Consider the following 17661-nt stretch of genomic DNA (forward strand, 5'->3'; position numbering starts at 1 on the left):
TTGCTAGACGAAGAAGCTTTGTTTCTCAACTCATTCACAATAGACCATGTTTCTTTAGCAACATTACCAGAATTCTCCTATTATAATAAAGGTCCTTAGCGGCTCTTATAGTCTTATGATAAATTTTTCTGTATAGTTTTACGTAAATGTGGAAGAAGAGACTGTCTGAGAATTTTTTTAAGTGAGATAATAAACGCATGTTTTTAGAAGATATGCGTAGACCTTTAGTGGTCCAAGGTTGATTATGCTTATTTTTTATAGGCCTAAGAGGAAAGGATTTGAACGCTAGACTGATTAATGTTTTTACGAAAATAGAAAATTCGGTGTCGACATCATAAGAGCTAGTATCCCAGTTGGTTGTTTTACATAAGTGGCTGAACTTTTGAGCATTATTTTCTGAAAAAATACACACATACACTAAGAAAGTCAATATTAAGATAACCACACAAAATTAATTTGCTTTTTAAGGGCAGGGACTCAAGCAAGCTTAGTAGATTATGACAGAATAATTGCACGTCAGAGTCAGGTGTTCTATAAATACAAATAATGTAAAGGTCATAAGCATTATGGCGGACAATGGAAAATTCGAATACTTTTTCAGATAACAAATCATTGTACCTAGTTACCTCGGAAAAGTCGTTGTTTAAAGACATTATCATAGTACCTCCATGAGAAAATTTTGTTCTATTAAATCTGGCCACTGTGGTATAATTTTTAACAAATACAGGCTCATCAAAATTTAACCAGTGCTCAGTTATGGCCATGATATCTGGAAATTCAAGTTCTTCTAGTAAAAGATATAATTCATCTCTTTTATGTATTAAGGACTGAATATTAATAAGGAATAGACCAAGCTTGCTATCGCTTAATTTTTCAGAGGGTGCTTGATCCTCTGTTCGCGTCAATTCAACTAAAAATTTTTACTCTTATTTTGGGGAGCCACTGGAATAATATTTGCCATGACTTTCCTTAATCTTTTGAAGCCGTAGAAGGGTCTCCGCAGAAAACAATGACCTGAAAGCTGAAAGATCTGCATCAACTTCACTTGAACCAATACCATAGGCGTTGTGGAAGCGGTAGTACAACTTACGCAAGGAGTCCAGGTCACTAGGTAGCCCTTCTGATGCAAGCATCAATTTGATGCTGGTACTAGAGTGACCTTCAAAACACACACTGGATGGTTGGTCGTGAAGATAGGCAAGGGATAGCCAAAGAGATTTCAAAATGGAGGAGTCCCTCAAACTGGCCAACACGTAACGTCCATTTACCGCATCTGAGTCCTGAGACAGCCGTACTATAGGTGGAGTCATCAGGTCCATAACTACCAAACCATCTCTCTTCGTAGTTCCCTGCACAATAATTTCTGGATTTTCCATCGCCAGGGACTTGCAAGCAGCTATAGCTTCCCTGTCAGAACCAATCTTAATAGTTCTTACGTCCCTTGGAATAGTTGCCAGTGGTGGGTCAAGTAGGTGAGTTAGCTTGCGGTTCTCAATGATGTTTATTTTGAGATTTTGAGCAGGTTCAGCCGAAGAAGTTAACGAAGCTTGCTTTAAGGATGTTGAGGTTGAATCTATTATGGTTCCCGGCGGCCACATATTTATGTCCTTAAGCTGCACTAAGTGACACCTCTTTTGCACTCCAATTTTGAAATCGGAATAGGAACTGTCCTTATTTTTCAGCATTGGAAAGCATCTGATGAAATCGGTGGTTCCTAGTTATTCTTTAATATAGTGCGCAAGTTGATTCGCTGTGTAAGGAGGTGGAATTCTGGACACCACCACATAATTCCAGTCTTCTCTTATGGCGGCCTTAGAAGGTTGCGATGACACTATTTCGGGTGAAACTATTTTTTTTGGCAAATCTATAAAAGCTGTACTATTTTGGTGATCTATAGGGCCCGTCTGCGTTGAAATGGATTTTTTCCGCTGCATATTATGATTTGTACAGGTCTTATCCCTTGTAACAAGCTTTTCCAATGTGAGCGACATTTGTTTAACGCTCTGCCTAAGATCAGCCATTTCCTTCGCCATTTCTTCCTTAGATGGGTCATGAACTTGGACTTTAACAGACCCATCATGGTTGTCCATTAAAATTGATGATAAATTGAAGGTGTCTTGCTTTAGATTTAGCTTTCTCATTTATTGACTTAAATAAGGATTCTTGTGTGGTATCTGATATCCTGGATATGTCATCAATTTTCTTGAGTAAAATTTTCCACTTGGAATCGTGGTCACTCAGCATGTCATACATTTCAGTTATGACTGGAAAAATGTCCATATTTTTTTTAAACAGAATCCTAGTGCTTCGATGATTTCTGGTTGGACCTGGCATTCTTGAAGCTGTGTAATTCTATCATGAACATATTTTAATGTAGGGGAATCGCAGACAGTGCAGAAAAATCATCATAAAAAAATCAACATTGTGGTACTTTTCTTGACATAGCACCTTTGTTGTTGCCTTATCCAGTCCTGTACAGGTCATACAAAAATTTCTTCGACACTCTCCACTACAGCGAACCTTATAACTGTCCTTTTGTATTTTTTGACAAGAATCGCACTTAAATTCAGCCATAATAATGTAAATGATTAATAATATTAATAAAAGTCGATGACAGCTGAATAAAATTCGGAAGTATAAACAAGCTAAAACTCACGCACAGCGGAAACAAGTACGCCGAAAAATTATCAATTAAGGTTGCAAAAAACTAACAAAAGTAAACAAAGTCAAGTTTAAACGAACAGTGAATTTTGAGTTGATTTCGGGTCAGGAACAAAAACAAATCAAAAACAAGTCAAATCAAAACAAAACAAACGTTCAATAACCGGCAGACAAAACGCACGAACGGTAACACAACCTTATCGTACGACTGCTAAACTGATTAGATAATAATGTATTAATACGTTTTAAATATAATATGATGAACTAAAATATCATTCTGCAACATATAAATATTTATAACATATTGCTTTTATAACATATAAATATATTTATATAATATTGCAACAATAAATATTTTTGATTGCATACGGAGAATAATCTACTAAACTTGTTATATTTTAACGAGATGTTTGAACGCTATGCCAATATGTGTAAAGTAGTGTATCGACAATACCGGGGCTTATTTCAAATACCTCAAGTGTCTACGCTTGGAATGCCGATAGATTGGTTTCCTTGTGGTGAGGCACTACTACGTCATAGCGCTCGACCTACTTGACCTACATTTTAGTTTCTAAACAGATTCTTGTATCAAATTTGAAATATTTTTAGTACTCTTTAATAATCCGGTGTATATTTTAAACAAGTTTAATAAGTATTATCATACTGTTACATATTCTTCTATATTCGCTTTTATAAAGTAGAAAAAGTAAATACATAAACTAAACGAATGGCAATATAAAATGGCGGCTGTTAAAAAATGGAAAAATTATTTTAATAAATAATTTAGTGGTAAGTGGTAACTAAATCTTTAATCTTAAATCTTATTTAATTAAAACTAAACATTGCAGATGTTTTGTTAACTAATAAAAAAGTTGATGATGATTTTGAACCTTTTTTGTAATATATAGTATTTTTTTTGTAGTCGCAATTTCTTTAAAATACGATGTAGGTGCGTACTTATTTTACTGTATGTATTAGTTTATAAGTGTTTTGTTTTTTAATATAAGGATTTAATGACTTTTACCATAGAAATAGCGTAAATAAATATTTCTGAAGATGCCAAAAATAAATTGGCGAAACGTCAATAATTAAATTGTTTTAATTAAAAGAATATAAAAGTATTTATATGATTAATAAATAATATTTTCTTGCCTTTAGCTGTGTATTTTTTCTAATTTCGAAAAATCGAAAGTAGAGAAAAAATAAAAAAATAGAAAAAAAATAAAAAAAAAGTAAGAAGAAAATTGTTTTGGTTGAGCGGGCCGAAAAACGCTCTTTACCATCTTTTGACGGGAGATGCACTAATATCTCACCGACACTTTACGACATCGTCTGTTGATATAGAAGAAGTTTTGCTTGCCGTATCGGTGAGAACCAGCCCCTGGACCAGTGTGGCCAGATTGGGCGATTTGTCGCAATTTGGGCTACTTTTTTCAAAATTTGGCGACCATTTTTTAGCAAAAATCGCAAGTCGCAAATTGGGCGATTTCCAAAATCAATTGTGCGACTAAGCGAAATCAAAAATGTCGGCTGATCATTATCTGTCCGAATCGTAATATCGTAAAGTGTATATTAATAGGCCATTACAACTCAAAAGAAGAAGAAGTTTAGTTTCTCCCAATATCTCTGGTTTCTCCGCACCCTGTTCTGACACTAAACTGGCGCTGCGTTCAGGGCGTTCCTAAAGTCCCTAGATATATAAAGTACCGCAATTACCGCCATATTGGCGCCAAAACTAGCGGCAAATTTAAAAAGGAGGCCAACATTTCGCTGTTTCGGCTTTTTAAGCAGCTGGTCGGTCCGGCGCCAATATGGCCGACCAACATTGACAGGCAAGCCGTAAAATAAAATATTTATTAATTGTAATAGAATTACGTTTATTATCTACAGTTTACCTTCATTTTAACGTAATATCAGGTGGTATATTAATATTCAATTTCATAAATTTAATTTTTTAGGCCTATATATGTTAAGAGGTTATAAACGAATGGTTTCCGTACAAGTGTTTTTCATTTGTATTAGCATTTATTTTATGTTACCTTTTAGCGCAAAGTACGCCAACAGAAGTAAGTTAATAGGTAAGAAGAAATAAAGTTGGAATAACATTTAGAATTTTAGTACTTAATTCAGTCGAAACAATTGGAAAAACTTTGTTTGTTGATGAGAACGGGATACCTATACCATAAGTAAACTTTCCCTATTATACCAGTTATGCTGTAGTTAGTTTTGACAAATAAGCATGATTTAACGAAAGTCTTTGGAACTATGAATAAGCTACAAACTTAAATTTGAAGGCCGGCTTTTATACGAGAAAATTTTGAACCATGGTTGAAACAAATAAATGTAATAATTAAATTGATATGATACATACCTGCTATTTTTGAAATATATTAATATATTGATAGAAAGTTGTTTTAATTGGTATTACTTCAGGTAGTTTTGGCATTTTAGGTATGTAATTGTGCACTTAATTTAAAAAATAACTTAGAAAGAAGCTTGAAACGCATAGGAGCTCTTTTATGTATGCTGTATAATTAAGGTTTGTATGTTATGGAGTGATTTTTATACAACAAATTTATTATTAGTTGAATAAAAGCAAGTTAATACCACATAATACAATTAAAATATATTTTGCTCTGCAATTTAATGTTATATTTTTTAAAACAAGTGTCATAATGTTTAAGTATCATTATTATACAAAATTATACTGCTATAAATTTAACATTGAAATAACATTGAATCACATTTTTATATTTGTAACTGACAGTATAAGACCAAATTTTTAAATATAACTTTACATGCTTATATTATATTGTTTACTTTTTATTAGTAATTACAATATGAACCAAAAAATATTAATTACTATCAATAAATACATAAAACTAATCTATTTAAGTCCATGAAAATAACTATATAGTCAGCATATGCATAAACAACATTCTTGTTAGGATCAAATTTATTTGAGCTTTTTTCATTGTTTTGATTAATATCCGTGTTAGTCCTTGTTAGTTGGTAAAACCACCTGAAGCGATATCATCCAAATCTATATATGTATCATAACATAACATATTCTTTTTAAATAATTATCCTTCCTTTGGTCTGATGATAATATATTGTAGATTTATCTAAACTTCTTACTGCAAAATGTTGAAAACTAAACTACACTAAACATTTTAGGGAATGATTACGTAGAGATTTCACTTACACTTAGCATCCTTTTTAAAAGATATGTATGGTAGTTTGCAAGTAAGGTCTTTGTCTTGTTCTAGATTAGCTTTCTAGAGGTGGATCTCGGCCTGACCCACTGCGACCTTCTCAGATCTATTAAGGTCTTGTCTTGTTCTATAATGAAGTTTTATGTACCAATAGGATATACTACAAATAAGATTGTTAAAAATATTCACTGGAACATAAATAAATTCAATCCACTACCTAACGTGTATTGAATATCGACGATGTTAGAAACACATAAAATGACGGCCTTTTTCTTGTAATACACATTTCTTCACTAAAGATATCGACGCCTATACATTATTAACTAACAAATTTGTAGCATTTTAGTGGCTTTATAATTATTTTAAAATATGTGGATAAATATTTTTATTCTGAAAATGACAGCTTCTCAACATTTGACATGACAAATTCAGACAAATGTGACAATTAAACAGTCCTACCACTACAGTTTTTCCTGAAATACCCCAAAAATCCGCCATTTTGGCGCCAATAACATTGAACAAACCAATTGCGGTACTTTATATATCTAGGGACTTTAGGCGTTCCGTGTTCTGTTAATCTTATTTATACCAGAGATTTATACCTGTGATTTATACTATAATATATTTGCATTTGTGTCGCCTGTCGCATTTAGACTATGGGTAAATGGGCGAAATATGAAAAAAAACACAAGAAGGAATGGGAACGTGAAGCCTTGTTTAAAGGTAAGTACCAAGTAAAAACAACATTTCCCGTAAAAGTAAAAACCCATATCCTGTTTCTGTGGTCGTTTGGGTTAGACTTTGGTAGAATATCATGGATTTGTATTATTACCTACATAACATAACTTATAACATTTTTATTCATGTTTAAGCAGGGTTTTATGGAAACGTAATTTAAAAATTTTATTTTCTAACCTTACTTATTGCATTTTGGTGTTATCTTGCTATTTAGAAAGTAGACATGATGTTACCCCCATGGGACGGTTGTTTTAATTATTATTGGTTATTGGCGCGTTGATTACTGGTTGGTTTGGTTATGGTTGGTAGAAATAGAAAATTGTTGTTATTGTAGCTTGGCTCACATCTAATCCCAACCCCAATTCAGATGTTTCCAGCTATTGCAAAGTGTGTGAAACTGGATTGAGGTCCCACAAATCTGATCTAGAAAAGCATGCAAATACCTCTAAACACAAACAGCAAGCCTGTAAGGTGGATAAACGTCAATTACCCCTTCCAAGTTTTGGTATGTTAATAACTTTCTGCAGTGTATGTTTTTTATTTTTTTAGTTACATTAATTTTTACTTTTAGGTATATCTGTAGCAAATAATTCCATTAAAAAAAGAAATAATATTGGCTTGTTACGTAGCTACTCACACAACTATTCGAAGTGTCGACCACCTGACAGACATCATTAACAGCTTTAATGATAACGAACAGACAACATCGTTTCGATCTCAACCACCACGAGAGTTACATCTTCACAGGACAAAATGTTCAGCCATAATCAAGAATGTGATAGCTCCATCCTTACTGAATGAATTAATTGAAGACGTAGGTACTTCTCCATTTTCTATTATTTTAGATGAGTCGACGGATGTGTCCACCAACAAATTATTAGCCATAATGATAAAGTATTATTCTCAAAAAAGAAATGATGTTGTTACACAATTTTTTATCATTTATTAGTGTAGTTGAAGCTACTGCTCAGGTTTTGTTTGAAAAAGTATGTGAATTTTTTGAATCAATTAAATTGCCTCTAAAAATCTGATAGGACTAGGTACAGATGGGGGATCTAATTTATGTGGAAAAAATCATTCTCTTTTTACCCTTTTAAAAACTAAATTTGAGCTAAATAATTTAGTACTTGTAAAATGTATATGTCATAGCCTACATCTCTGTGCTTCAAAGGCCTCGGAAATATTTGTTGATGAAATTGATTTCTTACTTAAAGAAACTTATAATTGGTTTCAAAATAGCACTCTAAGACAAAGTAAATATAAAGAAATATTTAGTTTAATAAACAATGATAGCAAATTTACTAAGATGACAAAATTATCTGGTACACGTTGGTTGTCGAGATACCGAGCAGTGGAGAAAATTTTAGCCCAATATTTAGAACTAGAAACATTTTTTACAATAAACGCTAATAAAGAAAGATGTCACAGTGCACAATTATTGAGTAATGCTTATAAAAATAAAACTAACAAGGTTTATTTAACTTTTTATGTCCAATATTAAAGCAGATATACTATCTTAATTTATATTTTCAAAGTGCAAATGTGGATTTCTATAAAGCATTTGAGGACGTAATTACAACAATATGGTCATTAGCAGGACAAATTATTAAGCCACTGATAATTATTCATCTTGATAAGAATCTGGAGCTTTTAAGTAATGCAATGAAATACGATCAAAATTTTTAGACCTAGACTCTTGTGATCTTGGTTATTATTTTGAGCAAGAAATAGATGCAGCCCAACTAAATTCTGAAGAAATAATAGGTATAAAGAAAAATGTTTTCAATTTATCAAAGATCTTTTAACACAATTAATAAATAGAATGCCTAATCATTTAGATGTATTTTTACAAATACGAAACTTTAGTCCAGGTCTGATTTTAAACCAAAAAACGAAAAAATTTGAGAGCTACCTTTAATGTATGCAAATCCAGGAACCTTGACTGACCTAGAGGCACAGTACCGAAATATACTAAATATTAACTGGGCGGAAATATTTAACGGAAACATCCCAGACGACGCGGTAACTTTTTGGAAAAAGTTGTGACGCAAAAACGCAGCAGGCGAATTAATGTTTAAAGATCTTTTCTTTATTGGCGTTTACATTTCTCAGTTTGCCGTCCTCCAATGCTGTTGTGGAAAGAACATTCTCAATAATGAATCTGGTCAAATGTAAAATCAGAAATCAAATGATGCTAAATTTATTAAATTCGATAATGGTAATTCGTTATTATTTTTATGTTAGGCAAATATGTTGCAAATCTTTTGAACCCACGACAGATATGTTTTCTAAATTTAATTCTCAGGTGATGTATAATAATAATAAAACTACTCCCTTAAAACTATCAGAAAATGTTCAAGATTCTACTGATGATGACGATATTGATGATGTATTAACATTTTGTGAACAGCTTTTGTAAAGCGGTACATATAAGTATAGCTAAGCAATAAAGAATGATTTAAGATAACCGATTGTTTTTTTTTTCTTATACCATCTATTGGTTAGGATGTAAACTAAAGCCGAGCGAACCACCGCTGGTTATGGTTGACAGATAAACAATGCTTTAAATGTCATTTAGCTACCGATCGGTTGACTATTGACGTTTAAAGCATGTTTATCTGTCAACCATAACCAAACGGTAAATTGCTCGAAATCGCCTTAAAGTGGCGATTTTGGGCGATAAATTGGAGTCTGCGTGGCGACTACGCCGTGAGAAATCTGGCCACACTGCCCTGGACAGCCCACCTGATGAAGGGTAGGCCCAGAAACCGGCTGTGGGAGTGGAGCTTGGTTCCCCCCTTTACGACAAGCAAAACAATTTTCTTCTTACTTTTTATTTTTTTTATTTTTTCTCTACTTTCGATTTTTCGAAATTAGAAAAAATACACAGCTAAAGGCAAGAAAATATTATTTATTAATATACACTAAAGCTGTAAGAATTTTGTTCATTTCATATAGTATTTATATGTAGAGGGAGAATTTTAGGGACTTGATGTAAAAATACTTAAGATGTACACAAACAAAGATTTAACAGAATTAATTTTCAGGTCCTATAAAAAATTTACTATTAAATCTATACTGATATATAAAATCCATAAGTGACTGACATACTGATTAACCACGATCCTGCTCAAACCACTCAATGTAAGAAGCTCAATTTTGACATATAGGTTGATTCTAGGGTGTAGAGGTTCGATAAGAAGGGATTTTCCAAAATTCCAGTTCCAAGAGGGTGAAACCACCCCTCAAATATCATAATATTTTTTATTTAAAAAACGATCAAGTTTCTGAAAAAACGCTTAAACATGCATATTTTATTTTGTTTTTTTACATATTTTAAGATTTTTTAAAAATGTATACAGGGTGTTTCGAAAAATCTGGTCATTGATTAATCACGATCCTGCTTAAAGCGCTTGACGAAAAAAGCTGATTTTTGGAAAACAGATTGACTTTAGGGTGTAGAGGTTCGATAAGAAGGGATTTTTCGAAACTCGAATTCTAAGAGGGTGAAACTATCCCTCAAATATTAAAATATTTTTTATTTAAAAACCGGTGAGTTTTTCGGAAAAACTCTTAAACACTTATATTTTATTTTGTTGTTTTACATATTTTAAGATTTTTTATAAATTTATACAGGGTGTTTCATAAAAAATGACCATTGAGTAATCACGATTCTCCTTAAACTGCTTGACGTTTAAAGCTGATTTTTGGCAAACCGATTGACTGTGGGGTGTAGAGTTTCGATAAGGAGGGGTTTCTCGAATCTCAAATTCCAAGAGTGTGAAAACGCCCCTCAAATATTACAATATTTGTTATTTAAAAAAAGTTTGTATGTCAATGGAAATTCTTGCTTTGCTTTATCATCACCATTAGAAATGATTAATTCGATGCGAACGAAGTCGCTGGTACATGCTAGTTATAATATATATTATATATTAAGTTATAAGTCTATACCTAAGTGTATCTTATGTTAATCTTTACATTAAATTTAATATCTGTGGATTGCTTTATAAAACTGCTAAATATTATACGAAAAGAAAATACCTTAATTAATTAAAAATTAAGTAATTTCCCTTTTTTAAAGGCAGTATATTAGTTTTAATGTTACCAGTTGTAGCAGAAGAAAATTTTAATTTCCACCTTTTGCTTCCACCGTGGCAACTTCTTTTCTGTATAAAATACTGACTAATAAGAATTATAGAGTGAATTAGTCTGCTTTTTTTAATTAAACAGTTACAAATATACTTAAATGTAAAAATATTGCTAATTTAAGAAAGAGCACGGTTTATTGGTTTCTAAGTTATTGCTCTTGTATAATTAGAATTTGGGTGTTTAATTATTAAAGATTTATTATTTGTTTGTCTAGACAGAAAATAGCATATATAATAATCAGCCAAAAGAAATTCTTAAAATTTGCCAAATTTCAGATATATTCATTTTTTCTATTGTTCTGCCAGAAATGACAACAGAGTTCTCATTTTGATTTATTTTTTGTAAAAATAACATGATATAAAACCTTGATTTAGAGAATATATTTTAATTAATTTACCTCGTTATAACCAAAATATTTACTTATATTCCGAAATTATTTATTTGAATTATGCGGTGCAGTCTTAAATACAATGTTAGAAGATGTACAAGTAATATTGAATCATTATTATTAAACTTCGGTTAGTCTATACAATCATACAACGATATCCTTATATATTTTTTTCATTCAAACAGTGATATAGGTCTATGTAATCAGTACATATATAAAAGGAACTTATATTAGAATAATTTTTGACACTCTAAAATTTATTATCGGGAAAGAAGTGAAGACGAATATTAAACCGGTAGAAAATTAAAAGTTTATATAAAAACAGATTAGATAGTACCGTATGATTGAAAAAAAACGGCGTCAAAGACGGCTTGGGAATGACAATCAATGAAAATTTTGACGAGTCAATCTCTAGGCATCATTTACTAAAAACTATATAAAACTTGTCAAAAATTAACACTAATTATGGAAAGATTAAATAAAGATGGAATGTTTGAAGACACATAAAGCTATTTGCAAAAAAAAATATTATTTCTCGAATTTTAAACTACACCATTTAAAAATAATTTTTACTTAATATAAAAACAAATTACAATCTTCTTAAGACCAACTGGCAGTAAGTGCTATTAAAAAATAAAGAAGAGTCTTCCTCTAGCAGAGTACTTCCTCTAGTAGATGTGCGACTCTGTCGTTGGTGGGGAAGCTTTTAGTCAGGTGCTAGAGTGCTGGGGGCTAGCTTTGGCTGGTTCTCAGAAGCTCTCACTGTCTTGTCCCTGGCTGTAGTGTCGTGGCCAGGGAATTGCACCACCTATAACGATGCCGGATGTGTCTACTCTGTCCGTCATAGCAGGCACCCTCTACTGTCTGTGGACATGTATCACAGGTAGATGGTTCGGCGGGGTCTTGGCTTAACCGCCCGGACCAAGAGAAGATAACCTCACCAAAAACCTAAATCCTACGATGGCGGGATCAGGTCAAAGGGATGATAGAAGAATAGCCTCTACTGGTCTCAACCCTGGGGTATCAGGGGGCACCCCATTGTATTCTCGCCTCTCTATATCCGGGGCTCTGTAGAAGTGGATCGACTAACCCTTGTGGTAAAGCTGGAAGGAAACCCCCTGACAACATTGAAAACATTAACAGTGCGAGTTCCAAGGAGAACTACAGGAGAAACAGCTGACACTTGTGCGACCACAAATTACCACCACCTCTAGTAAGGGTCAGGAGCCTACTTCTAGACCCAACAGGCCACACAAGCTACTGTTTCCTTTATCCGGCCTGGGTCAACCAGGCGGGCTAGACGACCTACTGAGAGTTGATCTCAACGGAGCAGAAGTACGGGGATACCTCCAACTGCTCCACGAAGGATTTGCTCTAGTGGTAGTAAAAGCGAAAAGACCTCCTCGAAAAAGGGGAGAGTAAAGAAACCAAGAACCAGCCTGGCGTTTCTCCACCAAAGAACAAGAGAGAGAAAGAAAGAGAGCGAGAACCTTTTACCTCTGCTATGATAAGGGGAGAAAAAGCCTGAATAGAAAGCCATCCAACACCGGTTGACAAGCAGGGACGTTTTACCAGGTTTGCCAGAACTCCAGTGTAAGGACGTCGAGTTGGCGAGTCATCAGCTCGAGGGAGGCCGTGCTCAGGTCCTCACAATAGGAATTGACCTCAAATCGAAGGAAGCAATAGAGAAAGAGAGATATATCCTCTGTTATAGATTCGGGCCAACATCGGTATGAGGTCTAAGAAGAGACTAAGTTAAAGGGGTGGAGAAAATTGAGATAGATCCTCCAGCCACCACCTCACGGGTACCTCAGCCGTACACAAGTTGCTCGACTGTGAAGGGCAGGAAGGGCCAAATGGGGTAGATGTGCACTCTTCGGAGGAAGAAGATCTGTTGTCAGAGGAGGAAGGGAAATACCCTGTTCCCCCTACAACAGAAAAATCTCTGATGTAAAAAATGTATGATGAGTTATAGACTGTAGTTATAACTCAAGAAAGGGGGTCACAATAGATCTATAAGGTCGCGGAAATTACTCCCCCTCCCACTCTACAAGGGCCAAGTAATAACTTGAGTATATACAGGGTCCGGCAATAGTGCGTCGGGCAAACCTAAGTATGTACGAGGATGTATTTCAAGAAAATATTTGTATAATCATTTATTGTATAAACTTCTATAGGGTGGCTCAAAAAAGTGCGAGTGTACTGGGATGATTTTTTTAATTAAAACACCTTGTATATTATTGCATTTTTAGCTTCCTTTCTGGCCACTTGACATAATTCTAAGATATTAGTAAATATATTTTGATACTTTCAGAGGCATTAGTAAAGAAATTAAAAAAAAATATGTTTTCAACCTTTCTTAAAAAAATTATTACAATTACCGTATCATCGAAAAAAAACACTGATCAAAATGAATATCAATGACATTCCCTATATAATTTTACATATAAAATGACAGCGATCTTTTTCGATCTTCATACGGTACAAGAACTGTTCTGAAATCAAAACTGTATTAGGTTACTTACTTTAGATGGTCTATACTTCCTTTGCTATAAATATCGTAATCTTAAAGCATACAGGGTGTTCAATTCTACGCCAAACTTAATAAAATATAAGATAATTTTTCTTTGTTTTTTTTAACCCTGTATATTAGTTTTTTATTAGATGGAGAATTAAAAAATTAATATTTGTTGTATTTAAAGAATTTCTAATGGAATTCTATTTTTTAATGGTTTCGCAGATACACGTAGTATTATTTCATATTATGGATCTTTCAACGGTAAAATACCAGAGAAAAATCATTGGGTGGCGATGGCGGTTTGATAAAAATTTACTGTGAAAAGTGCCATATGAAATATAAAACTGCAAATATCTGCGAAAACGTTAAACATTTTGCAAAAAATGTTTATTTTTTAATTCTCCATCTATTGAAAAATAATATACAGGGTGTCCCATTTAAAAAAAAAACGAAGAAAATTTATTTTATATTTTAGAAAGTTTGGCGTAGAATTTTAAACAACATGTATGATTTACGATTACCATATTTATATACTCTGTTTTTTTTCTCAGGTAAGATTTCGACAGACGATGACAGAAGAAAAGCAGATGACGTCCCATACCAATCTATTTATTTTACTAAAAAAAGTTTCTAATAATTTTTAAGTTAACTATGGATGGATTTAAAAATCCATAATAAATCCGTCATGCGTCGTCTCTTGTTGTTTTTAACCAGTTTTATTGGTTTATTTAAAAAATGACAGATCGTATTTCAATTTTATTGCTTTGACGGAACAATGAACGACAAACGGACGCCGATGCGTATGAACTCGCCTTTAGATTTTTGACGCTTGTCAAAGTCTTGCCAAATTATAGGTTATAATTTTGTGTCAACTTTTGTCAAATACCCTGCGTTTTGGAAGATTCGTGTTATTACGTGTGTTTTGTGTCTTTTGAAGTAAAGTGGAGGAAAAATCGAGTGAAAATTAACTGTAGCCTCAGAGCACAGTTTATGGTTAATACTCGCTGCTCAGGCAGAAAGTCTTATACACCAATAAAGTTACCATCAATAAAGTTCGTAGACCATCTCGTCGTAGATAAGTGCATCTCGAATATGGTAGGAGGACCATACTAAACGCATACTAAAAACTGGAGTAGCTGTAAAATATCGACATAACATGATGTTATTAACACATACCGTTTTTTATTAAATAAAATAACTCGATTACATTTTTTCAGTTTTATACAGTTTTTTTCACAATATTTTGAAGTAATCACTTCTCAGTCAAATTTTAAATATATTAATTTCCTGCTATGCGTTCCAGTTGTACCAATTTATTTCTTTGTAAAATAAAATAAACTACTTTGAAATTAAAATGACAGACACATCAATCACTGTTAAGGATCTTCTCGTTGGACAGACTATAGCAAAGTAAGTACATATAAAATACCTAAAATAGTTTTGGATTTCAGGACAGTTCTTGTATTTTTAATAATTTTTTAAGAAAGGCTGAAAAATGTGATCTGAAAGGAAGCCACAAAGGCAATAATATACACACAATCCATTTAAAAAAAATCACCCCGATCCACTCACACTTTTTTGAACCACCCTATAGAAGTTTAAATATTTTCCTGAAATACATCCCAGCACATACTTTAGGTTTGCACTTAAACAAAATTTCCAAGTCTTTTTTATTCTAGGAGCTACAGATGTCCGACGTACTACTGCCGGACCCTGTATAGTGCTTGACCTCGCCAAAATTATCATCGATTGACCCAGCCTTTCTTTCAATTGCATGGGTGTATATATGACACATACAATTTATTTAAAGTCTTCAAGGAAAGTCATTTATAATATACATTGTCAAACATGTCATTAACAAGCGTACATAAAACTTAATAGTACACTTAATTCTTTAATATTAGTTCAATACATCTGCTTCATAGGGTAAATAAGTGTTTATAAGGAAAAGGTTTTGAAAATATATATAACCATTTAGAGGCAATCGTTCATCTTTGAGATTGATCAACCAATTATTAAAAGTAAATATATTAAGAAGCAAATATATAATTTACCTGGCGGGATATGCTGCAGCAAATGTTGAAGCAATTTCAAAAACTACAAGTACGGACAAGATCATGATTAAAACAGATGTTCCGCAGTTGTTGCTCGACGATGATGACTTCATTTTTCTGAAATAAAAAAAAATCTTTGATTACGACTATAATACCGACAGCTGTTGTTTGGTTGGTTGGCTGGACATAATATGTAATAAATTTATTTTAAATAATATAATACATTATTATAGTTTCTTATCATAAATTGTCCCGTAATTGAAAATCAGTCTGCCACTTTCCGCAAAAAATAATTTTTAGGGTATTGATCGTCCACTTATCCTCCGTTTAGATATGGTGAATTAATAAATTATAAAAATTAAATATTTTAAATAATAATCCAAATGTTTTAATATTAAATTAATTCATCCTATTTTTGCATCAATTTTCTTCCGATTTTATAACTTGGGCATGTTCTGCAGATAAAAATGAAAAAGTTGGCATATTTTAAAAAAATCTAAATAAAAATGATATTTCTTTCTACACCCTGCATTTCAGAAATGAAGCATTTTAGGACTTAAATTTATACGAACATTTTTACTTATTTTTATCCGCAGAATATGCTGTCGAAGTTTCCCGAATACAATTCGGACCACCCTGTATAATGTCCATACCTCTATATAGATGCCCTAAAATGGCATCTATCCATGCCCCTCCATACCCTAAAATAATAATTTCGCCAAAAGTTAACGTCGAATGCGCATTAAGGGGACGAAATGTTGCTTTGACGAAAATTTGTTGGTAAAATTTTAAATATAATTTGGTCAAAAACATCTCATACAATAACTTATAAAATTTAATCTTGTTCCGTTAAAGTTAACAGTTGCCGATTATGTGTTTTGTACAATTTAACAGGCAAATTTTTTCATAATATATCAATTAGACTTAGAGTACATAAATAATAGCGTAAAATGTGAAACATAACTATGCTATATACCTACTTAATAAAAATATACTAACTTAATAAATACGGTCAAACAAGAAGGTAAGCTGCCCAATCATGGCAAACTTCTAAAAGAGGAAGAACAAATCAGAAATCGCTGGAAAGAGCATTACAGCCATATCCTTAACCAAGAAAACCCCAATATGGAAGCACTGAACACAATACTTCAGTATAACAGCCTCGATGTATTAGACATCCCAATAACAGAGCAGGAAATAAAGGCCTCCATAAAACAGCTTAAAAACAACAAATCAGCTGGCTGTAACGCGATTCCGGCGGAAATCTATAAGTGTGCAAGTAAAGAACTTATTGGCCATCTTAAGGCTCTCTTCGATGTCATATGGGAAAGCGAAGAGGTACCTCAGGACTCGAATATAATGAATATATTTAAGAACAAAGGAAGTGCATCAAACTGTGGAAACTACCGGGGAATTTCACTATTGGCTATCGGAGGAAAAATTCTTGCAAAAATGATGTCAAACCGCTTGCACCCACAAAATCCTTCCAGAATCACAAACGGATTTTCGTACCAACCGCGGCACCGTCGATTCCATATTTTCCATCCGCCAACTACAGGAAAAAGTAAAAGAGCGGCAGTCTAAACTTTATGTTGCATTCATCCATCTGACCAAAGCCTTCGACTCTGTGAACAGAGATGCGCTTTGGGTAATTATAAAAAACTTCGGAGTACCCAACAAATTTCTTACAGTGTGCAAAAGCCTCTATAACAACAACAAGTTAAGAGTGTCACATCATGGATCACTGGGCGATCCCTTCCTAATAAATACAGGAGTTAGGCAGGGATGTGTCTTAGCGCCTCTCCTATTCAACGTATTCATGGCAGCGCTCTCCATTATAGTGGACAGCAAACTGCAGGAGAGAGGATTGGCCATTAGATACAGATTCGACGGCGGTCTGTTCAACATAAAAAGACCCAGGGCAAAAACATGTAC

The 17661-nt window shown here is 33.2% G+C and overlaps 2 protein-coding genes and 1 long non-coding RNA gene across 5 annotated transcripts in view; 2 read left to right on the plus strand and 1 right to left on the minus strand.

Annotated features, from left to right (window-relative positions):
- Positions 1–17661, minus strand: part of LOC115891268 — a 293032-nt gene that overhangs the window by 65327 nt on the left and 210044 nt on the right. The window contains exon 3 of the mRNA XM_030911708.1: positions 15727–15843. Within this exon, the coding sequence (XP_030767568.1) occupies positions 15727–15839 (113 nt within the window). The 5' untranslated portion in view covers positions 15840–15843. The remainder of the gene's footprint in view (positions 1–15726; positions 15844–17661) is intronic.
- Positions 4050–5029, plus strand: LOC115891270. The gene is made up of 3 exons (XR_004051786.1): positions 4050–4568; positions 4620–4727; positions 4780–5029. It is a non-coding gene; the product is annotated as an uncharacterized LOC115891270 (long non-coding RNA).
- Positions 6384–7656, plus strand: LOC115891269. 3 transcript variants are annotated; one of them, XM_030911710.1, is made up of 3 exons: positions 6384–6599; positions 6982–7119; positions 7244–7656. In XM_030911710.1, exons 1-3 carry the CDS (start codon positions 6533–6535, stop codon positions 7561–7563), a joined length of 525 nt encoding a protein of 174 aa, XP_030767570.1. In that variant the 5' UTR covers positions 6384–6532; the 3' UTR covers positions 7564–7656. The 3 variants fall into 3 exon arrangements, with proteins under 3 accessions (XP_030767570.1, XP_030767572.1, XP_030767569.1); XM_030911712.1 differs by having other exon boundaries at positions 6949–7119; positions 7186–7655; XM_030911709.1 differs by having other exon boundaries at positions 6385–6599; positions 6949–7119; positions 7244–7655.

The sequence above is a fragment of the Sitophilus oryzae genome, unplaced genomic scaffold (genome assembly GCF_002938485.1).
Source record: "Sitophilus oryzae breed Bouriz unplaced genomic scaffold, Soryzae_2.0 scaffold_980_pilon_pilon, whole genome shotgun sequence".
NCBI classification, from domain to species: domain Eukaryota; kingdom Metazoa; phylum Arthropoda; class Insecta; order Coleoptera; family Curculionidae; genus Sitophilus; species Sitophilus oryzae.